Genomic DNA, 27,771 nt, shown 5'->3' with positions numbered 1-27,771 from the left:
CTGCGCGTTGCCCTCTGTGGTTGCCGTACGCGGTCGCCCTACCTTTCCAGCACGTTCATCCGTCACGTTCCCAGTCCGTTGAAATTTTTCAAACAGATCCTTTATTGTATCGCTTTTCAGTCCTTTGGTTACATTAAACCTCCGTTGAAAACTTCGTCTTGTTGCAACAACACTGTGTTCTAGGCGGTGGAATTCCAACACCAGAAAAATCCTCTGTTCTAAGGAATAAACCATGTTGTCTACAGCACACTTGCACGTTGTGAACAGCACACGCTTACAGCAGAAAGACGACGTACAGAATGGCGCACCCACAGACTGCGTTGTCTTCTGTATCTTTCACATCACTTGCAGCGCCATCTGTTGTTGAAAATTGTAACTACTGTAATTTCGAAAGTTTGTCCGCCTGAAAATGTACCGTTGTCCCAAGCATATTGCAACAAACGGTATATTTCTATCGCTGCTCGTTTAGTTTTTATTGCCGTTTCAAATATACCGGTCATTTTTGAAACACCCTGTACATGTTCTGAGCTCAATGTAAACGCGCCTGTACACATCTTAAGCGCTTTTATGTTTACATTTACCTACGTTGAGAGTTAACTACACTTCTTGCACCAGGCTGATACTACACTTTTTAAAATGGTTTCTCACAAATAACCGCGCCATCTGTGAAGGTCTCATAGTGCAACTGACAACTTATTCTTCAATTTTAATTACAAAATACAAACATGTGAAGCTTTGAAAGAGATGAAACTGCGACTGCCAATGTGCATAAAAAAAGAAGAAATACTCAAGAACTCCCACCTTTCGTTGGTGTCAGATGCCTACAAAGGTTTCACTTTCACATATAGGAGGGAAATATGGTAGTTACCTTAAATATTTTACTTGCATATCATTTTAGCTCATTCTATAACAACGATTTTTTCAAAAAGATTGTGATTCACATCTTTCTCCTTTAGTGCACTCATTCCTAGTTCCAGTGACTCACATCTTTCCCCTTTAGTGCACGCATTTCTAGTTCCAGTAACTGATGCGATTATTTCGTCACTGTTTTCCGTATCCTCATATCACAAAACCATGTACGTGACGATTAGTATTGAGTACTGGAAGTCTTTGATCATAGAGGTGAAGGACGCAACTGCGTGCCCGTAGACGTCAGTTTTAAAGTTCATTGCTTGGTTGTAGTTGGTGGTAAAATTTTGCAGTGAGTGACAGTCGCGGAGAACGGCAAACATAATGAGTGAAAAAGAAGCTTGTGTTGTGAGCATATCGCATTGGGATACATTGCGAATACACGCAATATCGTGTGTTATTGGCAGCTGGGTTGTTTTCCGAAGACTCGTCAGATCATTATGGAGCCCATTAAATCTAAATCTACAGGATAGAGAGAAACCTCCTCAATGCCTGGTTGACTCTTCACTGGGGCAACATTCGTATATAAAAGTCAAAGTAAGTGTTGAAGTAATGTTTGTTGCACGTCTACGCACTGTACAGATCACCTTAAATTATCCATATTATCCACAGGGTGCCAAACTACATTATGTAGAAGCTGGTTCACGAAGTAAGCCGATGCTTTTGCTCTTGCATGGTTTTCCTGATTGCTGGTTAACATGGCGATACCAGATTCCAGCACTCGTAAAGCATTTCAGGTTGGTTGCTACTCAATGAAATATACCGGCTACACAGAAACGTGGAAATATGTTGTGTTGTCTTACTCTAAAACTGTATTGACAGTGATGGAACTATTTGTTTCCACATTTATAGCTATTAAATGTCAATTAAGGACTAACAACATATCAAGTGTTTAAAGATGCTGACAATCCAATCCATTATTTATCAGCACTAAATGCCTTCTCTTATGTGAAACTGTTGATGTGAACATGTTTCTCTGTTTGATATTAAATTAAACATTATAACACTGTGCCATGTGCTTCAGTGGATTGCAGTGTATGGATGTAAATGTGAAATATATTTCACATAAAACTTTATTTTCTAGGACATCAAGTAAAATATTTATACTTGTATTAAGATACACTCCATTCTGATGGTTTATAGAATATGACCATTTTGGTACCACAAGTATAGATGTGAATCACAACTGCACATGTCAACATTACGCAGTTAACTAATGACAGTTGTTAGGTCAACGGTAGAAAATTATCACTTTATCCTCAGAGGCTCAGATTGAAGTAAATGAGATTTGTATGCTTACATATGCATGGTAATTTTTGGTAGTGTTAAAATTCCCGGGTTATAGATACCTTTGCTAATGCAAAATGTTGGTTCTTCTTTGATAGCGGCTTATTCATACTAACCTTTTGTTATTCATTTTTATATATATATATCTGCCGCTTAGGTCAACCAACACATTTACAACGCTTATGTGATAAAGCTATGCCAATGATTTGGCCAACATGATGCTTTTACGTTGTTTATATTAATAGAGGCATATTAGGGATGTGTGACATCCATTTAATATTTCTTGAAAGGGACACAGAGGGCAAATATTAGTACATTCCTAACTTTATTTGAAAGTGTTCTGGTGTTTAAATTTTGCATATCGACTGGAGACCATTCAAATAAATTGTTATTCAAGGGCAGTGTACTATTACAAACATTGTTTTAATTTCTGCTGCTAGATGTGATGGACAGCATTGCAGCCTTAAAAAAACTAAACTGACCAGTTTAAACTGTTGTAACTGAATAGTATCCAAGTAGTTAATTATTTCCTTTAAGGCTAAATAAACACATTACTGTGTATTTTACTGGGAAGCATAGGTGTTGTTCCAGTATTTGTAAGCCAGAAATCATAACTAAATAAACTTGTTCATGGATTTTTATTCAGTACAATAATTTCATACTAATGAAGTGATATGCATACTGTAATCATTCTGCAGTGTTTATTTCTCTTGATAGCCAACTTTTGGCTTAAAAGGTCTTTGTGAAATAACATTAAGTTTGCACTTTCTCGAGAGGGAACAGTAAACTGAAACAGTTATTTTGGTTTGAAGTTTGTGCAAAGATAGCACTGCTGTGGTCACTGTAGTATTCTCTCTCTTCCCTGTCCAATTTCACTTAAAAGTATTCCATAATTCACACAGTCTATGGGATGCAGGAAGAAGGCCAGTGGAAGTTGTGGACAGAAGCACAGAGATTTGAGTTTATAGAATACAGCAATATAAAAAAGTTGGTACTACAAATATTGCAATAAAAGCTGATTTCACTACTTATAAGTTTGAGTCACTGTGGATATTCACTGAAGAGTTAAGCTGTTGTACACATAAAAAAAAAGTAAAAACCTCCTATCCAAGTGATAGAGAGAATCATTTAGCTTGTGAAGCCCATTCTAAGTAATACTTTACACAACCTGCAGATTGACCTTTGAATACACCTACCAGGTCAGTTATAGGGGCACCTGAACCATGGTGTAACTTGACATTTTTCAGATTAACAGTTCATTGACAGAGATGGAAAAAAGTGATAAGTGACACAAAAAATCCTTGGCCTGGCTTGGGACTTTAATCAGGGCATTGGGACCTTTTAAAAAGCAAAGAAGTATTATGCCTTCAGTATAAGGTTGTATGTAAATGAATCATTGGGCAGTTTTTATGATTATGAGCAGTAGAATTTCACCTGCCTATAGTAAAATATAGCACCCACTTTGACCTTGATGGTAGTGAGGTAGCAATAACACATTGTAGTATCTACTTTGAGAGTCCAAAAGTGTTGGGAAGCCCTTCTCATTCGTGACCACTCGAGAGCACCCACAATTCATGGAGATTGGTTAGAGCTGGGTCCAAGATGCACTAAATAATATTTAGGTCAGGTGACCTGACAATTTAGGATTGATACGGTTGTGCATTGTTTTGCTGAAGGAATTGCCAGTGGCATGATGTAAGTGAACAAACATCTGCATGTGGCTGGGTAAAAGGCTCCTGTACCATTCAGTGTCACAAACTTATTTCATTTAAATGCACAACTGTATGAGAGAAACTTAAGTGTATGCTAATATGTGACATGTAATGATAGTTGGACACTGTCTCCATGCTCAGTGTCAATGGCAGTGTTCTTGCCCATATGTTAATCTGTGTCATAGTCCATGTAGAGAGAAGAGGTGCATGTGTGGAGGCTGTGGCTTCTGCACTTCATAATTGGGGGACAGTTCTGTATGGTATGGCTATCTAGCTTTGAATTGGTGAGACGTTTGCTCACAGAGGCCTATGTATTTGATATTCAAATTTCTATTTATCTTTGATGGGATACTATCAAGTTGTCAGTGGCAATTGGCATTGATACTAGTAGTTTTCTCTGAATCAAAGTACCTTTGGGCTTATCATTTACATGATGGCACATGAGATTCACCATCACTAGAACATCTGAGATGGAGTGTCCTATGTGTTGGGCATAACTCAATATGGCCTTGACCAGATGTGCTGCTATCATGCATTTTGCTCATCATGTGTTACTGTAAAGCTGATGGTCAGTATAAGGTCTGAAGAGATTCCAGTTATGTGACACACTATTCTATTCAAAACACAATGACAGTCCCCAATCCAGTTGCTCATGAGTATTGTGTAACATTCTTAATGGCACTGTTTATTTATTTAGAGAGACTGGAACATCTATTACTTCGTGTAAGAAACTTAATCTTAGTTTTCAATCATCATTCCCTGAACTTTAAACCCTTTCACTATTGGATGGCTTGCACAGGTGCATGAAAATGACAAGATTTGGATACATAATACAATAAAATAAGTTTCGTGCAATCTTATTGCTGGCAATGGGGGTATGGCCTGTGCATCCACCTCATTATTTTCAGTTTCAGATGCGATTGCATATGGGAGAACTGCATCTCATGACCAAGGAGAGATTATTCTGCATCCGATTACAATAAACTCATTTGAAAGTTACTGGCACACCTGCGTTAAGGGACTACGGACTAGTCAGGATTGGAGACAGGACTAAAGATGGGGTGGCTGTTGTAATTGATGAGAGGTACCACTCCTCTCCCGACCCTCTTACCACTGCTGTCCAAGTAATTGAATTGGAAGCTTTTGTGCCTGCTAAAATCACAATGTGTTCTTTATAGTTTCCACTGCATGATATGCTGGTTGTAGATGCACTGACAGCTTTTCCAGGTACTCGCTCCACCCATTCTCTCAAGTGACTTCAGTGCATGTAGTGTGCTGGAAGGCTCAGCTACCACGTGCCCCAAGGGGTTGAATTATTGAGTGCTTCATCCATTCAGAGAGTATCTGACTTCTGAACTGTAGTCAGAGGACTCTTTCTTTTCTACAGCTACAAGATCTTCAGCAATTGACCTTTGTTTTTGCTCTCCAGCTATTGCAGACTCTGTCCAGGGGAAGAGGCTACAGATTTTTATTCCAGTGAAACACACTTTCTTGTGTATTTCCACCTGCTAAGTGGTACAGTGACAGGTTGAGACTGCAATGATGGATGCTCTAAAGGGCAAATTGGTCATGATACAGTCAGCAGGCCATCTTCAAACAGGACTGTGCCCAGGAGATTGTGGATCATATAACCTATCTGATCCACTGAGCTGCTGTCGATTTCATTTGCCAGTCTAGGAACCATCTCAGATGACAACCCGTTCCTTGGTGGAATAAATAATGTCACAGGCAGTCAGAGCCAGGCATTCAGCTTTGGAGAAATTCAAACACTGTCCAACTGCAAAAAATCTTTTACCTTCAGGGCTGCGAGAGTACAAGCAAGGTGAGTGATAAAAGGAATGCTGAAAGGAATTCACCACTTCCATCAGTCGATCAGTTTCCACTGTGAGAGTTTGAGAATCAGTTTGGAGGATTTCAGCAGGTGCTGTACACCTCCCCTTATGGTTTTGATGAGAAATGGGGTATTTATGTACCTAGAAATGTGGCTCAGGTTTTTAGCTGTGTCATGTGGCAAACTCTAGAGTTCCAGGTGTTCTGTAGAACTGTAGAGACAAGAAGGCTCCGTTTCTTTTTGTGTAATAAGGAGTTCTACAATCGTCCATTCTCCATGTAGGAACCAGAATCAGCTCTGTCCGCAGCCAGAGACATTGCTCCAGGACTGGATCAGGTTCATTATGCCATAGTCATCTGTGCCCTAGGGCCAAAGATGAGCTCCTATCTTATTCCAATCAGATGTTGTTTGATGACTAGTACCCAGCCACTTGGAAAGAGGCAACATTAATTCTCATATGGAAACCAGGTATAGGTTGTATCTACCATCAGAGTTCCTGGAGTGTAGCCCTTACCAGCTGTATGGGTGAGACTCAAGAACGCATGTTCGAATGCTGCCTCATCTCGCTACTTGAATCCAGAGTTCACATGTGCCACTTTCAGTGTGGTTTCAGGTGCAACCATTCCACCCTTTAAAACTTAATTCCACTATAGTCAGTGAGACAGGAGTGTCTCTTATGCTGAATCCATTTAGTGACATTGTGACCATGAAAAGGTGTATGACACCACTTGGAGGTAAAACATCCTTTGCCAACTTCATGAATGAGGAACTATGTTCATGACTGCTGCTTCTTATTCAGTTCTCCCTCAGTGCTAGATACTTTCTCTTTAGCATTTCTGATGCCTCACGTGACTCTTTATGTTAAACAGAATGGGGTCCCCCTAGGCAGTGTACTCATGTGAGAACTATGGCTGACAGTCAAGAAGCTGGAAACATGAAACAATAAAACTGGTTTTAGGTTCTCACTACACAAGACTACTTCTTAATTTTAACTGTGCTCATCATGGTTTTAACGAATTAGTGCTCACAGTGGGGAACAGTATTCTAAATTTTAAAGACAATAATGTTTTTTTTAATCTACTATTTAACTCAAAACTAACCTGGCTCCCACACCTGAAAGACCAGCAAACAAAGGACATAAAATCATTGAATATTTTGAAATACCTCGACGGAAAGATGTGGGTGAGCTGTCAGGTACTGCCTTATGCAATTTCTTACGGCATTTGTTAGATCATGATTAGATTACAGCATTGTGTTTGTGGATGAGCACATACTTTTTACCTCAACATGGTATGTGCTGTCCACCATGAGGGCATTTGTGTATCATCTGAGACATAAGGGACCAACCCAGTTCAGAATCGGTGTGCAGAGAATGGTGAACCACCACTCCAGATTTGGCAGCTCCTCCTTCTGGCTTGACCGGTCCTGAAAAGTCTTATCATTGCCTCAGTCATGGACATGTAGTGCGGTGGGCAACCACAACTTTGAGCGGGTGTTCAGGAATCAGCTGCCTGTAACCGAGCCATTAAGTATCCCTCCCACTGTCTGTCTCATATATCTTGATATATTGGACTTCAGAATATCCAGCTGGGGATGGAACAAATTGCCATCTTATCTTCAGAGTCTTGATGTGATTTTAAGCTCAACACATTACAAGTTAACTTGTATTCGAGATTGTTTTTACAAATTTGTTTTCTTCAATTTTAAGTAAGTGCCATCATTTAATCATTATACATATGGTTGAATCCCAGCAAGGGAATGCTCTTGGCTGTTCAGTTGGTTTCACTGATAGGGTTTCCCAAGTACACCTTCCGGAACAATTCACAAACTATCGTGTGGAGTTATAAGACATAATGGTGGCAATGGAATGATTTCAGAGGCATCACAGTACAAGGTTTCTCATCTGACTTGCTCAGTGTGCTAAAAGTGTTCCACCATGTGTGTCCAGTAGACATGTTGATTCATCTATGATACCTTAAAGTTGATCTATCTCAGAGGCAAGGTGGTGGTCTTTTGATGGGTACCTGGAGACTTCGGAACGCAAGGAAATGACTCAGCTGACAAAGCAGCCAAAGAAGCATGTGGGGGTGGTGTTGTACGTTTGAGTGTTGTCACCTTGCGTGATGCCATCTGATTGTGATGCCATCTGATTGTCTGACAGAAGAATCGTGTGTGATGAATGATTGGAAGTGGTGAGCAACAAATTGCAGTTGCACAGATCAACCTAGTAGGCATGGCAGACGTCATACCAACCACACCAATGGAAGTAAAGTTTCTCACCAGACTGTGCATAGGGCATTGCGGATTAACATATGGTTTCCTCGTGCGGCAGGATGAGCCACCATTCTCTGAAGTTCGTGCTGTGCAATTTTCAGTTCAGCATGTTTTAGATACTGACATAAGGGTGACCTTTGGTTTTGCTGGAGGTTTGCCTACCATCCTCACTGATGCTGACACTAATGTAAGCTCATTTTGAAATTTTGTGAACTGTTGGTTTTCTTCTCCAAAGTGTTGGCAACAAGAGATCAACATGCTGTGAATGAATAGCTTGTCAAGACAGTTCAGCATTTATATTACTTGATTTTGTTTCATAGTTTAGTGTGTCATGATATTGTTTTTAGAAATGATTGGTGGATTTAAATGCATTTTAAGCATATCTGCATATGGGGACAACCTTTGTTCCCCAAATGAGAATGGCACACTGACACTTTGTACAAGTGCTGATCACCACGCACGGGACTGCCCTACATAAAACATCATTACTTTCATTTCCCTTGTTTAGAGGTAAAATGCCAAGTGCTTAAATATAAGAAATGATAAATGTGGAGTAAGTGACTAACTTTAGCCAGTGCAAATACACACTACACAATGCTTCAGAAACTTTTTAAATATATTATGAACACATTATTTACTTTTGACGCAAACGTGCAAATTTTCAGTTTTTCTTTCTTGAATGTAAGTTGATGGTAGCTTTCATATCATCTCTAAGAATGTTAGTTTGTAAGTAATAGGCTTTGTACAGTTGCTGGTGGACTTAAACTGTGATGGACTCAAACCCTTGTCTACTGGGGGCAACAGTGGTGTTAACTGTATTTGCATTACTTCTTGCTTTGATTTGTTGATGTGCATAAATATTAATGCAAATGCTACACTCTCACATTAAACAGCTGGGAGTAACGTCATGAAATGACTCCAAAGATGTAAAGTAAGGATGACAATGATGTGTAGTAGATGCAGAAAACACCATGAAGAGAGTTTGACCAGATAAGATAATGGCTGTGTGTATACTTACTTAATGTTCACTTATGTTGCCAGAACATGTCAAGGCTGGTTTTCTCAGGCTTGAAGTGAAACTATATGTACTCAACCAGTTGAGGTGTGCTAATGTCAATGCACTAGATTTGTCACCATGTCATGCAAGTTCCAGGCAACATTTAGTAAAAATGGCAAAGCTGCTTCAGAACTCAGCACACAATGGTAGTTGCTATTCTGTAAATTATTCTAGAAATTGAGTTTGGAGTCACAAATGGGAAGCTTTTGTTCAGAAAAAGATTGAGATTATAGCTTACCAGTTGTATTTCTTATGCCAGAGCTTAAAGTATAAGATTGTTGGGCCATTAGTATTCATGTAATTTACATCTATGACCAAAAAATTAGTGAATACATCTATACTCAGCAAACCATTGTGAAGTGCATGTCAGGGGGTTACAGCCCATTGTAGCAGTTATTAGTGTTTTTTACTGTTCCATTCATGTATGGAGGAGAGGTGGAATTATTGCTTAAATGCTGTAATTAGTCGAATCTTGAATTTGTGACCCCTATAGGAGTGGTATATAGGGACTTGTAATATATTCCTAAATTCATCATTTAAAACTGTTTCTTGAAACTTCGTAAGTTTTCACTCGATTGTTTGTGTCTGTCTTGAAATGTCTTCTAGTTCAGTTCTTCAGCCATGTTCATAAGTCTCCCATAGGTTGAACAAACCAGTTACTATTAGTGCTGCCCTTCTTTGTATTTGTTCTATATGCCCAGTTAGTCCTACTTTTTGTGGGTCCCACAGACTTTAGCAATATTCTAGGATGGGTTGCACAAGTGTTTTCTATGCAGTCTCCTTTGTAGACTTGGTTTTTTTTCTTCTGTAGTATTCTGCTAGTGAACCACCTGCCATCTGCTTTACCCACAGCTTGAATCCATGTGGTTATCACTGCTACCTCGACTCCATAATGGATTATATTAAATTGAATCCATGTGATCATTGTTTCATTTCTTTACAAATTGGTGCACCAGAGTATTGTATGAGTTGGCAGATTACAACTGTGCCTCATTGATATTACAGTTATGATATGCAAGTTTTTTTTTTTTTAAAGTGCACAGTTTTACACTTCCGAATGTTTAAAGCAATTTACCAATCTGTGCACCACTTCAAAATTTTGTCAAGATCTGACTGAACATTTATGCAGCCTCTGTCAAACAATACTTCATTATAGATAACGCCAAGTCCTGCAAATAGTCTGAGGTTACTGTTAATATTGTCTACAAGGTCATTTGTATAAAACTTGAACAATATGGGTCTCATCATACTTCCATGAGGCATATTCAGAATTACTTCTACATCTATCGATGACTTTCCATCCAAGTGTACCAAACATTCCTCAGTCCAGTCACAGATTTAGCTTGATACTCGATATGATCATACTTTCATTAATAAATGTTGGTGTCATATTGAGTCAGATGCTTTTCAGATGTCAAATACTAAACCTACCTGATTGCTTTGCTCCATAGCTTTCAGGATGTCACATGAGGAAAAAAAAATGTGACTTGGGTTTCACTTGATCAAAGTTTTCAGAATCCATGCTGGTTACCATGGAGGAGGAGGTCTTTCTGTTTGAGGTACCTCAGTAATCTTTAATTCTACAACAAATGGATGGAAAGAATATTGGACAGTAGTTTTATGGACCACTTCTGCTACCCTTCTTGTAGGTGGGTGTGACTTTTGCTTTCCTCCAAATATTGAGCACAGTTTTTTGTTTGTGGGATCTGTGGTAGGTAATAGCTAAAAGAGGAGGTAACTCAGCCTCAAATTCAGTATGGAATCTGATAGGGATTCCAATGTTTAATATCCCTGTCACTGGATGACATTGATAGTGTTTCAGTGGTGTTGCAGCTCATGAGTGAAGAGTGCCACCAATGGCACAGACATTGTCTGTGGGCTCAGCCGTTCACAGTAGTGGGCTAAGCAAGCAGCTGTGGCTCTTTCGTAAATAGCATGCCACATAGCTCTTCCAGATCTCGCCTAGCTGCTATCTGAAAACCAGTCTTTCTATGGGTTTGAATATTCTGGTTATTACTGGCATTCCTTCTGTGTGCCACTCATGAAAAACTTGACAATGATTGTGTTGGGAGTGGACATACAACATTAGGCCCGGAAGCATTTTCAGTTTTAATGATTTTTGCAGTTTCTTGATGAGGTGCAGCAAATAGGTAGGATGCTGGTGATCTGGAAAACAGGGCAGTAGTGGTTAAGAAGGGAGAGAATAAAGACATAACATCACTGAAAAGCTATAGATCTTTTGCTTATTAAGCATCTTGGCCAAAGTTTAGGAACATCTGCTTCGTGATGGGTTGTAGGTGCACAGGGAGCTTGCGGGTCTGAGCCAGTACCAATGTGTGTTCAGAAAAGGGAAGTTTATCGATGATACTGGTAATAGATCTCCTCAGATTATAGAAAATTTGCCAACGAAGTATGCACTGTCCTCATGATTGATAGTGCAAGCGAATTCTATAATTTTCAGTGCCCTGCGATGTTTGTGCACGGCAGAGATCTTGGGGATGTCTATAGACCATTGTAGTGGGCATAGGGTCCAGTGGCCTGCAGAGCAGAAACAGCAATCAAAACTATCGCTAAGGGTTGTCATCAAGGCTCCATATGTGGTCCATTGTTCTGGAATCTTACAAGGGAACTTCCCCATCGCACCCCCCCTCAGATTTAGTTATAAGTTGGCACAGTGGATAGGCCTTCAAAAACTGAACACACATCAATCGAGAAAACAGGAAGAAGTTGTGTGGAACTATGAAAAAATAAGCAAAATATACAAACTGAGTAGTCCATGTGCAAGATAGGCAATATCAAGGAGAGCGTGAGCTCAGGAGCGCCGTGGTCCTGTGGTTAGCGTGAGCAGCTGCTGAATGAGAGGTCTTTAGTTCAAACCTTCCCGTGAGTGAAAAGTTTACTCTCTTTATTTTCGCAAAGTTATGATCTGTCCAATCGTTCATTGACGTCTCTGTTCACTGTAATAAGTTTAGTGTCAAGAAAGTTTCAAGTTTAGTGTCTGTGTTTTGTGACCGCACCACAAAGCCGTGCGATTAGTTGACGAAAGGACGTGCCTCTCGAATGGGAACCAAAAACATTTGATCGCAAGGTCATAGGTCAAGCGATTCTTCCACAGGAAAACACGTCTGATATATTCTATACGACACTGGCGACAGCACGTGCGTCACATGACAGCAATATGTTGTCGACCCACCCAACTAGTACACTTCGCGAATGGGTAAAAAGATTCTTCTACCTTACCCGATTTAGGTTTTCTTGTGGATGTGATAATCACTCCCAAAAAAGTGATGAAAACATAAGAGTTTGTCACATAAACTGAAAATAAAAAGTTAAAATTTTCACTCAAGGGAAGACTGGAACCAAGGATATCTCGTTCCGCAGCTGGTCACGCTAACCAGGGGACCACGGCCCTCCTGATCTCATCTCTCCTTGATATTGCATATCTTGCGCATGGACTACTCAGTTTGTATATTTTGCTTATTTTTTCATAGTTCCGCACAACTTCTTCCTGTTTTCTCGATCGATCTATGTTCAGTTATTCAAGGCCTATCCACTGTGCCAACTTATAACTAAATCTGAGGGGGGTGCGATGGGGAGGTTCCTTGTTGGTACTGAAACCCTGAAGGTGGCAGGGGTAAAATACAGGGAGCGAAAGGCTATTTACAATTTGTACAGAAACCAGATGGCAGTTAAGAGTCGAGGGGCATGAAAGGGAAGCAGTGGTTGGGAAAGGAGTGAGACAGGGTTGTAGCCTCTCCCCGATGTTATTCAATCTGTATATTGAGCAAGCAGTTAAGGAAACAAAAGAAAAATTCGGAGTAGGTATTAAAATTCATGGAGAAGAAGTAAAAACTTTGAGGTTCGCCGATGACATTGTAATTCTGTCAGAGACAGCAAAGGACTTGGAAGAGCAGTTGAACGGAATGGACAGTGTCTTGAAAGGAGGATATAAGATGAACATTAACAAAAGCAAAACGAGGATAATGGAATGTAGTCAAATTAAATCAGGTGATGCTGAGGGAATTAGATTAGGAAATGAGACACTTAAAGTAGTAAAGGAGTTTTGTTATTTAGGGAGCAAAATAACTGATGATGGTCGAAGTAGAGAGGATATAAAATGTGGACTGGCAATGGGAAGGAAAGCGTTTCTGAAGAAGAGAAATTTGTTAACATCGAGTATTGATTTAAGTGTCAGGAAGTCGTTTCTGAAAGTATTTGTATGGAGCGTAGCCATGTATGGAAGTGAAACATGGACGATAACTAGTTTGGACAAGAAGAGAATAGAAGCTTTCGAAATGTGGTGCTACTGAAGAATGCTGAAGATAAGGTGGGTAGATCACGTAACTAATGAGGAGGTATTGAATAGAATTGGGGAGAAGAGAAGTTTGTGGCACAACTTGACTAGAAGAAGGGATCGGTTGGTAGGACATGTTTTGAGGCATCAAGGGATCACAAATTTAGCAATGGAGGGCACCATAGAGGGTAAAAATCGTAGAGGGAGACCAAGAGATGAATACACTAAGCAGATTCAGAAGGATGTAGGTTGCAGTAGGTACTGGGAGATGAAGGAGCTTGCACAGGATAGAGTAGCATGGAGAGCTGCATCAAACCAGTCTCAGGACTGAAGACCACAACAACAACAACAACAACAACAACAACCCCTGTTACATCTGTTAGGCATGGAGGATACTGCTGAAGATCTTTTTGCATATAAGAGTGAGATCCTAGTGGTGGTGTCTGTGGACACCAGGACGAAACTTGAAGAAAACAAGAATGATGTGCTACTTCAGATACAGCGTTGGTGCACAGGAAACACACTAATTATAGCTGTTCGTAAAAACACACACACTTCTGAAGCCCAGATATTTTCTCTCACCAGAAAACCACTGCTGAAGTTTGATGGCATCCTTATAAAGGGCAGAACTGTTTGCAGGTATCTGGGCATTCTCTTACACAAGGTGAACTTTCTAGAATATGTAAAATCTGTTACTCAGAAAGAAGCTAAAATTGCACACAAGACTGCCATGCTTGCACTGCTGACAATAAATTACTGCTGCATGTTGTATGGTCATGTCAGAAAGCAATCTTCAACATTGTTATGGGCTTCACTGCTACCTGCTGGTTTCATTGACTTTGACTGGAGAGCTGCAAATGGAAACTGGGGTGAATTCGGTGGAGCACACTTCTGAGGCTCGCTGGCGCCTTTTGGAACTAAGCCTCTTGAGGGTTTACTGGAGATTCTTGGCATATGTCCAATGGATATCGTTGTTACAGGTGGTGATGAATTGGTTGTTGCATGAACAGTAATTTTGTGGGTAAGAGATCACAGGAGCTCACATTACTGATAAGACATTTACAAGATTGAAAGTTAGGTGAATGGCGATCTGACTGGGACATGAGATGCACAGCAAAATGGGTATATAACATATTTCCAACCATTAGGAACAGATTCAAATTGCACAAAACTGCCCCTAATCGAGGTATGTTGCACCTATTAACAGGTTATGGTCTGTAGACCAAACATTTGCATTCTAGTGGGATGTAGGAAGCTCACCAATCTGTGAGTGTGGAGAGGAAGGTTCACCTGATCGTGTCATTTTCAGCTGTCACCATTCCCAGTTAGTGTTGTAAGTGAAGAGAAATTTGTGGACTACAGTTAATCATTTCACATTGAATATCTAAAAGGCAACTGCTCAGTTTTTTTCTATAGTGTTAAGTGCACAGTAAGGATGCCAAATAAATGTCAGTATACATAAAATTAAGAGGAGCATTAAAATATATACATATATACATATGTAAATATAAAATGCAGTGGTCTCTCAAACAGGTATGCGTAGACTCCAGGATTGCCGACACACACACACACACACACACACACACACACACACACACACACACACCTGTGTGAGCAATGTAGAATAGTGTAGCAACAGTGAGGTCTAGGAGTAGGTGTAGTTGTTGTTAGTCAGCAAGCCTAGAGTTCCTCAGAGCTTGTCAGTAACATGAGTACTAATAGAAGCTGGAAGTTATCAACATAGAACTTCAAGTAATTCCTTTTATTTTTATGTTGTTATTATTATTTGATTAAATTTTCAATATTCTGATTATGCTGTTAACATAGTTTAAAATTGTGTATATGTTTAGTAAAGCAGTGTTAAGTCACCATGAGTACTGAACAGTAACAGGTCTAAAATTCATGGCAATCAATTGAATCGAACTGAAACTGTACCTCCGTTCCACTGACATTCTGTTTCTCCTCTTTTCAGTGGAATGAGAATTGAATTGGGGGAATTCTTGGGGTTTTCTCTCGTATAGGGACATTTTAAAACGGAGTTGCCCATTTTTGCTTTTGCTTCACTACCCACAATTTCAGTTCCTGTTTCACCAGTGAGTGCCTTGACACTCACTGTGGTGCCACTAACATCATTTACATATGACCAAAATTTCCCCCCTGCAGGCCTGGGGGCTAGAATAGGCGTGAAGTATTCCGACCTGTCATAAGAGGTGACTGCAAGGAGTGTCACACTTTTCGGCCTTTATGTGATCATCCCCTGTAGGGTTTGACCTCCATTTTTCAAAATTTTGTTGAAGAGCGAGCCAGTTGGGGAAGGGCGCCTTACATGGTGCATCGTGCATTGGGATTTTTAGCCCACTTTCTCGTCACGGCACTGTAGTCCTGCTCATCCTCCATTTCTTGAGTGAGGACACCTTCCTGAGTGTGTTTTCCTTCATCCACTATGCAGTGTCGTTTCCTGCGCCGACAATGACCATGGAATTCTTTACACCTCATATCCAGCAAGGTAGCCAGTCTGTTGTGGTACCCCCGACTACACAGGGATGGCTCCACTGATGCCTACGCCCTTAACTCCCCATATGCGCCAAGGAGTATATGCCCGTGACCCTGGGGCATCGGGACTCCAAGCAATGGCCATCCTGCCAGGTGGCCTTCGCTGTGGCTGGGTGGCGCCCTTGGGGAGGGACCCTGGTCGGAGTGGGTGGCACCAGGGCAGATGATGTGCGATGAAGTGTACCACGTTATCAGTTGTTGGTGATCAAATGCCAGCAGTGTTCAAAGTCTCAGTACAATGCAAGGAAGTATGATCCCAAATCATTCCCCTCCCTGGCGACACCATGGGAGGAACACCAGGCTAAGGATGGCAGCGAATTTTATTCACCCTGGTACCTTGTATGTACGATAGCTGATGGGAAATCTTTCATGATGATGAAGCCACAGTTTTTGTTGAGCATTTAGAGGACAAGTTTGGGGAGGCGGAGGGCTTGTCCAAAATGAAATCTGGGTCAGTCTTGATCAAAACAGCATTCTCTGCCCAGTCACAGGGTTTACTTGCTTGTGACAAGCTGGGGGATGTTTCTGTAACCATAAGAGCTTATATATGGCCCTGGCTCTCATATTACACAGGGACTTTGTTTTGCAGTCCCACGATGAGCTGCGCGCCAATTTAGAGCGGCGAGGTGTACATTTCGTTTGGCATGCCCACCAGGGTCCAAGGGATAAACAGGTTGCCACCGGTGCCTTCATCTTGACCTTAGAGGGTGATATATTACCCGATAAGGTCAAGATGATGGTCTACCGCTGTGACATCAAGCCTATATCCCTCCCCTGATGTGGTGCTTTAAGTGTTGGAGGTTCGGCCATAAGTATTCCGCTGTACTTCCAGCCCCACCAGTCGAGATTGTGGACGACCATCGCATCTCAATACTCCATGTGCCCCACCTCCCATCTGTGTCAACTGCGAAGATAATCATTCACCATGGTCACCAGGCTACAGGATTTTACAGAAAGAGAGGAAAATCATGGAATATAAGACCCTGGACCGACTGACCTACGCTGATGCTAAGAGGAAATTCGAACGGCTACATCCTGTATGTATGACATTGTCTTACGCCAATGCTACAACAGTTCTAGCTCTGTCAGCTCCACCAACCTGTCACCTCTCAGAGCCGTAAGACTACACATGCCCCCTCCCTGTTGTTCCTGCACCACCTACTTCAAGAGCAACACTCCCCCCAACAATCGGGGATATCAGTCCCCACTTCTGCACCGGAGAAGTGAAAGTCTTCTTCAGCTCCTCTTGCTAGGAAGGGGTCCCTTGGGCCACTCCCTTCCCAGGTTGCTACTAGTGGTAAAGATGACACCCGGCAGTGGCTGAAGAGCTAAAAAGCAGCTGGTTGTAGGGCTTCACACTCATCCTCAGTCACAGAGACTGAATCGGTGAAGTCCTCCCAGCCAGGGAAACCCAAGGAGCAGCTAGAGAAAGCCAAAAAGAAGATCCCCAAGACCAAGGGAATTGAGGTGGCACCCACACCACTGCTACCTAAAAGCTCTGCGTCTGTGGATGAGGTGGAGATTCTGGCGTCCGCTGAGGACCTAGATCTCGCTGGACCCTCAGACATAATGGATATTGACTGCTTAGGCAAAAAGTCGGTGGCAGTAGGTGACCGTGAGGCGTAAACTGCCTCATTGAATGTTACATTCCTTCCCAGTCTCAAGATGACGACATCCTCAGTGGATTTGCGACCATTTTTTCCACCGCCTGGCTGAGATACGGCAGCTGTTAAGCTTTACATCTGCTTTCTGCATTGCCCTCCAGGAAACCTGGTTCCCAGCAATGCAGACCCCTGCCCTCTGCAGCTATAAGCGATATTACAGGAACTGTAGCGACTATAATCAAGTGTCAGGTGGAGTTTGCGTTTATGTTCTAAACTCAGTCTGTAGTGAAACTGTGCCCCTTCAAACACCTCTTGAAGCTGTGGCTAGCAGAATAAGGACGACACAGGAAATAACTGTCTGCAATGTATATCTTCCTTCAGATGGCGCAGTACTCCTAAATGTATTAGATGCACTGATTGATCAGCTCCCTAAACCTTTCCTACTTTTGGGAGATTTTAACGCCCCTAACCCCTTGTTGGGTGGCACTGTGCTTATTGACCAAGGCAGAGATGTCGAAACTGTACTGTCTTACTGTTACAGTTTGACCTCTGCCTCTTAAATATTGGGGCCACCACACATTTCAGTGTGGCTCATGGTAGTTACTTGGCCATTGATTTATCAATCTGCATCCCAGGACTTCTCCCATCTATCAGCTGAAGAGCACATGACGACCTGTCTGGAAGTGACCACTTCCCCGTCTTGATTATCACTGCCCTGGTATCAGGCATACAGACGCCTGCCCAGATGGGCTGAAAACAAGGCGGACTGGGAAACTTCAACCTCTACAGTCACTGCTGAATCTCCCCCACACGGGAACATTGATGTGTTGGTTGAACAGTTGGCTACAACAGTCCTTTCTGTGACAGAAAATGCGATACCTTGCTCTTTAGGGTGCCCCTGGCGAAAGGCAGTCCCTTGGTGGTTGGCGGAAGTCGGTGAAGCAATTAAGGAGCGTCGGTGAGCTCTACAGTGGCATAAGCAGCACCCTTCCTTGGAACACCTCATGCCCTTTAAACAGCTCCATGACCACATTCGCCAACTTATCAAACGACAGAAGCAGGAGTGTTGGGAGAGCCTCGTCTCGACCATTGGGTGCCATACGTCACCTTCCCAAGTCTGGACAAGGATCAAATGTGTTCTCAGGTACCAGATCCCAACAGTTGTTCCCGGTGTTAACATAAATGGCGTGTTATCTACCAACGCAATCACGATTGCTAACCACTTTGCTGAGCCCTATGCTTGAGCCTCTGCACCGTAGAATTACCCCCCAGCCTTTCGCACTCCCAAATGTCGGTTGAAAGGAAAAGTCCTCTCATTCACTATACGCCACAGTGAATCCTATAATACCCCAGCTACAGAGTGGGAGCTCCTCAGTGCCCTTGCACATTGCCCTGACACAGCTCCTGGGCCATATCGGGTCCACAGTCAGCTGGTTAAACATCTCTCATCTGACTACAAGCAACATCTTGTCATAATCTTCAACCGGATCTGGAGCTATGGTTTTTCCATCACAGTGGCGGGAGAGCACTGTCATTGCGGCGCTCAAATCCTGTAAAAACCTTCTTGATGTGGATAGCTATCGGGCCACCAGCCTCACAAATGTTCTTTGTAAGCTGCTGGAACATGTGGTGTGTCGGCGGTTGGGTTGGGTCCTGTAGTCACATGTCCTACTGGCTCCATGTCAGGGCAGTTTCCACCAGGGGCACTTTACCACTGATAAACTTGTGTCCCTCGAGTCTGCCATCAAAACAGCCTTTTCCAGATGCCAACACCTGGTTGCTGTCTTTTTTGATTTATGAGAAGCGTATGACACGACGTGGTGACGTCATATCCTTGCCACATTATAGGAGTGGGATGTCAGAGGCCCACTCCAGATTTTTATCTAAAATTTCCTGTCACTTTGTACAAGTTGGTGCCTCCCGTAGTCCCCCCGCCTCCATATCCAGAATATCCAACTGCTGGCCAGTTACGTTGCACACGTTTGTAGTTCTCCTGCGCATCCGAATTACAGTCTCTTTTCCTGCCCTGGTGGTTCATCTCCTGCATCGGTGGGTCTGGTCAGATCTTCCAATTACAGTTCATGTCCGATGCCTTCTTTCCGAACTGGAGTCTTTGCCTTTACCACCTATACTTGAGGTCCATTCACGTGCACCTAGGTCGCGGCTTCACCTGGACCTTTCACATGGCCCTAAGGATTCAGTTAACACCGCGGCTCTCCGCTGCCACTTCCTCTAGATTCTTTACATGTACTGAGGCCATGAAGTGGTTTACACCAACGGCTCAATGGCTGATGATCACATTGGATTCGTGTATGTCCATGGAGGACATATTGAACAGCATTCCTTGCCCGATGGCTGCAGTGTTTTCACTGCTGAGCTGGTGGCTATATCTCATGCTCTTGAGCTCATCCATTCATGCCTTGGGGACTCGTTTCTTCTGTGTACTGATTCCTTGAGCAGCCTACAAGCTATCGACCGGTGCTACCCTCAGTCGCTCAGTGGTGTTTGTCTGCCAACAGGCTATGCGGAAACTGCTTACGGAGATCGGCTTCTCTGCAACCGACCTGCATTAAGTACTATGCCACAAGATTTAGCAGCTTTGGGAGGCGGAATGGCATAACGTCAGTACTGCACAACAAACTGCGTGCCATTAAGGAGACTAAGAATGTGTGGAAGACCTCGAAGTGGGCCTCTCGCAGAGTCTCTGTGGTTCTCTGTTGGCTCCGTATTGGCCACGTTTGGGTGACACATGGCTACCTCCTGCACCATGATGACCCACCTCAGTGTGGTGCGGTGCCTGGCTGACAGTGGCCCGTATCTTAGTGAGCTGTCCTTCTTTGGCTGCCGTGCGACCGACTCTTCAGTTATCGGACTGGTTGCCATTAATTTTAGCTGACAACACCTCATCGGCTAATTCAGTTTCACGTTTTATATGTGGCGGTGGGTTTTATCATTCTATATAATTTTTTGTGCAGGTCTTTTGTCTTTTTGTGTTCTCCACTCTAATGCTTTTAGGCTGGATGTTTTAATGTGGCTGGCTTTTCCTTTTTATTCTCGTGGTCAGCCAGGCACAGTCATCTGCTCCCTTGTTTTTAGTTCTTCTACCTGTTTCTTGCTTCTCTCTGTGGTTTTCTTTTCCTGTTTTGTCCGTAGTAATGTTGGTTGTCCTTCTGGTTCTTCCATTCTCCTGTTATTGTGCTGTATGTCTCCTTTCTTTTCTTCTTTCCCTTGTGTAATTATTTTACGGGAACAAGGGACTGATGACCTCGTAGTTTGTCTCCCCCCCCCCCCCCCTCCCTCACTCATTTAAACCAACCAACCAGAATTTCATTGGATTTTTTCAGTAACATTGTGCTACAGTAGTTTTTGGAGGCTTCACACATGGCTCTCTTGACAGCCAAATGCATTTCATTCTGCTTCTGTATGTACCCCTATGCTTTGTTTTAAACCTATTATGTGGTATTATCTGTTTCCTTAGAAGTTCTTCTACAATGTCTGTGTACCCTGGAGAGACCCTCCCATAATGTAGTGATCAACTGGGTACGTATCGTCCAGTAAATTGTCAATTATTCTTTTAAATTTGATCCATAGCTCCTATCAGTACTCCAGTTCTGAGCTGTGAAAGTTCAGAGTTCCTCATTTAGGTGTGATACTACTGCTTCTTCATCTAGTTTACTGAACATATCAGTGTCTCTAAATGTTTTAGTTGTCCTTCATACTTCAGTAATCAAAGTTGCTACAACTGCCTCGGTACAGTTCAGTGTGGACAACCTCAAAGTGATCACATTTATTTGTCGCCATTAGATCTAACATATTTTCATGAGTTGGGTTCTGAACTATCTGTTCTGTTTCATGGGGTGTCCTGTCACATACAAAACTGTAATTTTCCCAATTGATTGTTGTATGATTGAAGTCTCCTCCGCTGGCCGGTGTGGCCGTGCAGTTCTAGACGTGTCAGTTTGGAACCGCGTGACCGCTGCGGTCGCAGGTTCGAATCCTGCCTCGGGCATGGATGTGTGTGATGTCCTTAGGTTAGTTAGGTTTAAGTAGTACTAAGTTCTAGGGGACTGATGACCACAGGTGTTGAGTCCCATAGTGCTCAGCGCCATTTGAACCATTTTAAAGTCTCCTCCAGTGATTACACCATGATATGCGAGCTTAAGTCATAGGTAGCCGAGGTTTTCTCTAAGGTTAGTTACATCAGGAAGCTAGTCTGGTGGTTGATAGAAGGATCCAATTATTATCTTATGCCCACCTTTGATACTGAGTCTTGCCCAAACAATCTCGCAGGCAGCTTCAATTTTTATCTTGATGGATTTGAGTTTTTTGTCTACTGTGACAAATACTCCACCTCTAATTCTCGTTAGACAATCCATTCAATAGATACTTAAAATTTCCCCAAAAAATCCCACTGATATCAACTTCAGGTTTTAACAAATTTTCTGTAAATAGTATTATGTGAACTTCACTGCTTTTTACAAGGGTGCACAGAAAACTAATGCTTCAGATTTTTTCGTGAAAACTCATAACGCTTTTAAAACAAAGCAAATGTTCTTAACATTCTAAATCTTTATTCATGTCTGCATATTTAGTTCTCAACGTAGTCATCCTAGCGACGAACACAATTTTCTCAATAAGACACTGCTTTGTTGACACTATCACTGTAGAATGTTTGACTTTTCGATGAAGTGACAACCACGCCTTTGCTTATGCTGGTTGATTACTATCAGAGTGAAGTCCTAGAAGGGTATTTGTAAGTTTTGGAAATGGATGAAAATTGGATGGGATGAAGTTGGGACTGTTTTGGAGGATTATCAATGACAGTGAACCCAATGCATCAGATTATTACAGGTTTTGCAGTTCTCATGTATGGTTTGGCATTGTCATGATGAAGTGGGTGTTCCATATGTGGACAAACTCTTTGAAGTCAAAAGTCGCTTACAGTATGCTGTTTCTCATACACAAAGTCACGTTATTGCCACCATGTTACACACTACAATTGGGAGCCCTCTAGCAGCAGAGGGATGCAAATATTTAGACATGAAGAATAAAGATGTAGAAAATTAATAAAATTTGTTTTATTTAAAAAGTTTTAACAGTTTTCACATAAGAAATTTGGAGACATTACTTTCTGCATGCTCTTGTTGTTCTTCAGACTTGGGCACTTTATTGTGAATACTTTGACAGTTAATCAGCTTTTGATGTTCTTGCCTGTGGGAGGGATTTATTTTGATCTTACACTGATACTTTCCATTATCTTTCAGATTTAGTTACCTGGTCTGGATGGAGAGTTGTCTAACTCAAAAAATCCTTGTGTGCAAGCCGCACACATTCAGGTACCTGGGAACAGCCTCTGACACGGTGCACACCAGACCCATTTAGTGGGGCCTTACAGTTTTCTTCCCTATGGTGAAGTCTAGGAAGTCACTGTGTATCTTGTTTCAGAACCTTCAAATTCTCTGGTTCAAGCATTCCACTTGACTGAGAACCAGGGGACCACAATCTATTCTTTGAACAATGCTGCAGATATTCATCATTGTTGAAACTCCATGAGCAAAGCTGGTACTTCAGCCTTCTCTGCCAATTGCTGGAATGATCCAGGTATGACCTAGGAGCCCAGGCAACAGGTGCCATTTGTCCCAAAGTGAACCACAGTCTGGCACTACCACAGCACAGGTCTACATTGATGTTTTAAGCACGTTCTTGCTTGCTACTGTTGAAAAGCAATTTGGGGATGGAGATTGCATCTTTCAACACAATTGAGTACCTGTTCATAATGCATGGCCTGTGGTGGAGTGGTTACACAACAACAATATCCCTGTAATGGACTGGCCTGCACAGAGTCCTGACCTGAATCCTATAGAACACCTTTGGGGTGTTTTGGAACACCCACTGGTCACACCTGAACCATGAGCATGCTGCTATGCCACTTACATCAACTCAAGTCTGTTTAGAAAACTGACTCCACGTCTGTAATTGTACAGCTATGCCCAATAGTCCACATGACAAACTGTCAGCCTCCTCCTCCTCCTCCTCCTCTGATGAGTGAGATGCTGAAGTCAAGAGAATGACAAGACACTGCTATCATGCACTTTATGTCTTCGCGCATGATTTTCTTGTAAGAGGGTCAAAACATAACAATGTTGGAATAATGTGCTTTCAATATTAACCACTAGTCTGAGTCCTCTAAGCAATCTTCAATTCCATAGCTGTTTTAAAGAAATTTATTTCAGTAATGGTTTTCATCTCCTTGAGCAGTTTATTGTAAATTTTATTCCCTGATAGAAAGTCTGTTTTAAATTCTTTTGTTTGTTTTTCCTTGGTAGACAAGAGTCCAAACTGGCTATTGATCCTTTGGCATTCTGGTCCAACGATTTTAACTGCCTGCCAGAAGGCATGGATGTAAATGACAGCCGCCAGACGATGCCCTTATGATTTGCAAGCACTGCTGTTGCTGCCACAGCGCTATGCGCAGGCCTTTTCCGCCACGTTTTTCTATCGATGCTAATGATGGTCCTATAAAGCCAGCAGATTTTGTTTTGCTCTCTGGTCTAGGTATTTTGCCGTGTGGTCTGTGTCGTCAGTTGTTGATGTGTGTGTCTGCGTTGTACTGTCAATTCCCTGTTGAGCAGTATGCTCCGGTCTCACTAGATTGTGGTTCCTAGAGTTCCACAATTAGATGTAAAACTGTTAGTGAAATATTTAGTAATGTTTTCCCTGATATGCACAATGGATTGATTGATGTATTCACTTGGTGCACTTACGGATACCTAGTTCTTTAAACAGTTCTTTACAATGAGCCTGACTACCTCTTCCAGTTGTCATTCTTAATGGCCCTAACCTGCTTCTTAAAATTTGCGTCCACTTTTTGTCAGATCTCCAGAAAAGAATCCCATAGCTAAGAGTAAAGTGTAAGTAGGATAGTATGTCATCACAACACATTGGATGTTACATATAGGTGATAGAACCCTGAGCAAAACTTAATGATTTGCCAATGCTTTTGTGTGTTCTTTCTGTGTTAATTGGCAATCAGTACTCCTCCCTACCACTTTGTGTTTTCACACAATATATGGATTTATTGTCCATGGTTACTGCAACAAAATTTTTTCTCCTCTTTATGCTGAAGTGCTTACTGTTTGTTTTCTTTATGATCAGTGTTAATTTATTACATACTGCCTAGTCATAAACATCCTTGAGATTTTAATTTGCTTTCTCTAATATGAGTTCTTGTGTTTCATCAAAAAAATGTCATCAGCAGATGTGTGAACTATCATTACATTTTGCACCCAGTTTTACAGGCAAGACTGGAACCAGTCATTTGCTATTCCTCTTACACATAGTGCTTCTTGCTTGTGTAGTAATAGTTTATGGCCAGCAGTGTGAAAAGCCTTGGAGAAGTCGAAGAATATGCCTACAACTGTCGTGCTTCTTCAAAACTTCGAGTACCATTTTTTGTGAACTCTTTAATTGTTGATGTTGTACTTGTTCCATTTCAAAAACCAAACCTTGCCGCATTAAAAAGGATGTTTTTATTCGTGTAACTCATTAATCTCATTTATGATTGAATCAGTTATTGTAGAGACTGCTGACAGTTAGGTTGGTTAGTTTAGTTAGGTTAGTTACTTTCATGTTCCATGGATCATTTTGCGTGATAGATCATCATAATGTAGAACGAGTTATTTTACATTCATATTGAAAATTAATTTGTACATCTAGTTGTACTTCAAACATCACCATATAATTATTCCCCTCCCCCCCCCCCCCCCCCCCCGCCCTCCCCCACCACCACCACCCGCCTCCCTCCTTCCACAAAAGGAAAACAAGACATACACACTGAGTCAGCAATTCCTACCCACCACATTTTACACATTACAGATGTAGAAATTCTTCTGCGGGATAGTAGTAGTTATCAAGGAGAAACTTTTTCACTTTGTTTTCAAATTTTACCTTGCTGTCTCTCAAGACACTGGGTATGTGGTCAAAAATTTTTGCTGCAGCGTTGTGCACCTCTTTCTGTGCTAAAGACAATCTTAATGTTGAGTACTGATTGTCATTTTTTTCTTCTAGTATTGTGGTTATGTACCTCTTTGTTCTTTTTGAATTGTAGTGGATTATTTACAACAAACTTAATGAGAGAATAAATATACTGTGGAGCAGTAGTCAGAATGCTCAACTCCTTAGTCAGATGTCTACAAGATGAGTGCGGGTGAGCACCACATATTATTCTTACAGTGCGTTTTTGGGCAATGAAGACCTTCTGTCTTAAAGATGAGTTACCTCGGAACATTGTTCCGTATGTCATTACTGAATGAAAATAAGCAAAACACAGGGTGATTCACAAAGATATGCAAATAATTTACTATGTTATTCTACAAGTAAAACTGAAGAAAAAAGTTCATATAAACATAGGTCCATAAATGTTTAGTTTCTGAGTTACGGCTAACAAGATTTTGCCTGAAATTTAGCAACTTTGATAATATGAAGCCATTGCAAATGTGTATGAGGTTAAAGTAAAGCACAATTTCTTTTCTTTTTATTGCTCTTATGAATCTAATAAACCATGTCCCTGACGTGTATCTGCAGTAGTTTTCCAGAACATCCAGAGAAGCAAAGATTATTGTAAAAGTAAATTTGTTTACTGTCCATTAAGGATGTAGAAATGTTTGTGATTGTTGGCAGCTGTTAGTGAGTTGTTGTCATTTTCTAACCATGAAACAAGTTAGTTTTCTGCATTGTTCAGTGAAAGAACATAACAGTGTATTTAAGTGAATAAGAATTATTTGCTTGAATTATGAATGCAATAGACAAAATTAAGGACAACCCTGTGAAACTGAAACAAGCAACAAAATCTGTTCATACAAGTGCAGCTAAATGCATTGAATTCGGAGACATTTTTGAACATTTATTGTGAGTGTATTGTGAAATTACATGTACACTGTACAACTTCCTTGACACGGAGCTTTGTTTTTTTTTTTTTTTGGGTTTAACACGAATTCATGGGTGCTATTGTATTAATAAAAGCAGATTATCTGACACATTCATACAGTTTCGGTCAACGTTATTACCATCATTTTTCCAAAATTAAATTCTCTACAACTTCTGTTGAAAACTTTGTCAATTGTCTGGAATTAAAAAAAAAAAAAAAATTGGGCCAAGTAGTTAATAAATTAAAAATTTTACGAACTTACTTCTTTGTTTCTCTGGATATTCTGGGAAACTACTGCAGATACACTCCAGGGACATGTTTTATTATATTCACCAGAGCAATAACAACAAAATAAATGGAAATCGTGCTTTACTTTAACCTCATACACTTTTGCGATGGCTTCATATTAGCGAAGTTTCTAAATTTAAGGCAAAATCTTCTATTAGCCGTAATTAAACATTTGTGGACCTATGTTTAAAGGAACTTTTTTGTTTAGTTTTACTTGCAGAATAACATATTTTAATATTTGCATATCTTCGTGAATCACCACGTATACCAAATTACTGACTTCTCTCTCCCCAAAATTTGCTATGATTCTAAGTGCAAATGTGGCTGAACTAAGTTGTTTTTGGAGTTCCAAAAATGTGTTTTTTCCAATTTAAATACTCATCAATATGGATACCTAAGAATTTTGAAGTTTCCGCGCTATGTATTATTTCATCACCATGTGTTACATGTATCACTGGTACAGTAGCCCTAGGGATGCAGAACTGAATATGACGTGTCTTTGTGAAATTCATGGTGAGACCATTCGCAGAAAACCAGTCAATGATGCTTTTGAGAACTTTGTTCTCCATTTCTGTATGTACACTGGGAGTGGTCACAATACCAGTGTCATCTGCAAAAGGAACTATTCTGCTTGTTGTACATTTGATGGTAGATAATTTACATATATAAGAAACATTAGTGGACGTAAGTTTGAGCCTTGGGAACCCCATACATGATTTCTCCCCAGCCAGAATTATGTCCCTGGATTCTGTTGGTTGAATTACTACTAAGTACAACTTTCTGCATTCTTTTTGTTAGGTATGACATAATCCATTGGTTGGCTATACCATCAGTCCCATGGAACTTCCATTTATCTAGGAATACACTATGATTCACACAATCGGATGCCTTGGATAGGTCACAAAAATACATACCAGTCCTATTTTGTTATTTAATGCTTGTAATATCTGGTGTGTGAAAATGTAAATGACATTCTCAGTAGAGGAACCCTTCTGAAACACAAACTGTGACTTGCTGAGGATATAATTGTTGCCAA

The 27,771-nt window shown here is 41.2% G+C and overlaps 1 protein-coding gene across 2 annotated transcripts in view; it reads left to right on the top strand.

Moving 5' to 3' along the window:
* The first annotated feature begins 729 nt into the window (after positions 1–729).
* LOC126469673 (epoxide hydrolase 4-like) overlaps positions 730–27,771 on the top strand; it is a 97,718-nt gene continuing 70,676 nt past the window's right edge. The window contains exons 1-2 of one of the 2 annotated variants that reach the window (XM_050096821.1): positions 963–1,446; positions 1,522–1,646. In XM_050096821.1, the coding sequence (XP_049952778.1) occupies positions 1,234–1,446; positions 1,522–1,646 (338 nt within the window). In that variant the 5' untranslated portion in view covers positions 963–1,233. Of the gene's footprint in view, positions 861–962; positions 1,447–1,521; positions 1,647–27,771 lie in introns of those variants that run through there. The other variant, XM_050096822.1, reaches the window with a different exon arrangement.

This window comes from Schistocerca serialis, chromosome 3, assembly GCF_023864345.2.
Source record: "Schistocerca serialis cubense isolate TAMUIC-IGC-003099 chromosome 3, iqSchSeri2.2, whole genome shotgun sequence".
In the NCBI taxonomy this organism is placed as follows: Eukaryota; Metazoa; Arthropoda; class Insecta; order Orthoptera; family Acrididae; genus Schistocerca; species Schistocerca serialis.
Note: the sequence above shows the minus strand (reverse complement) of the source record. Positions and strands in the feature narration are given on the sequence as shown.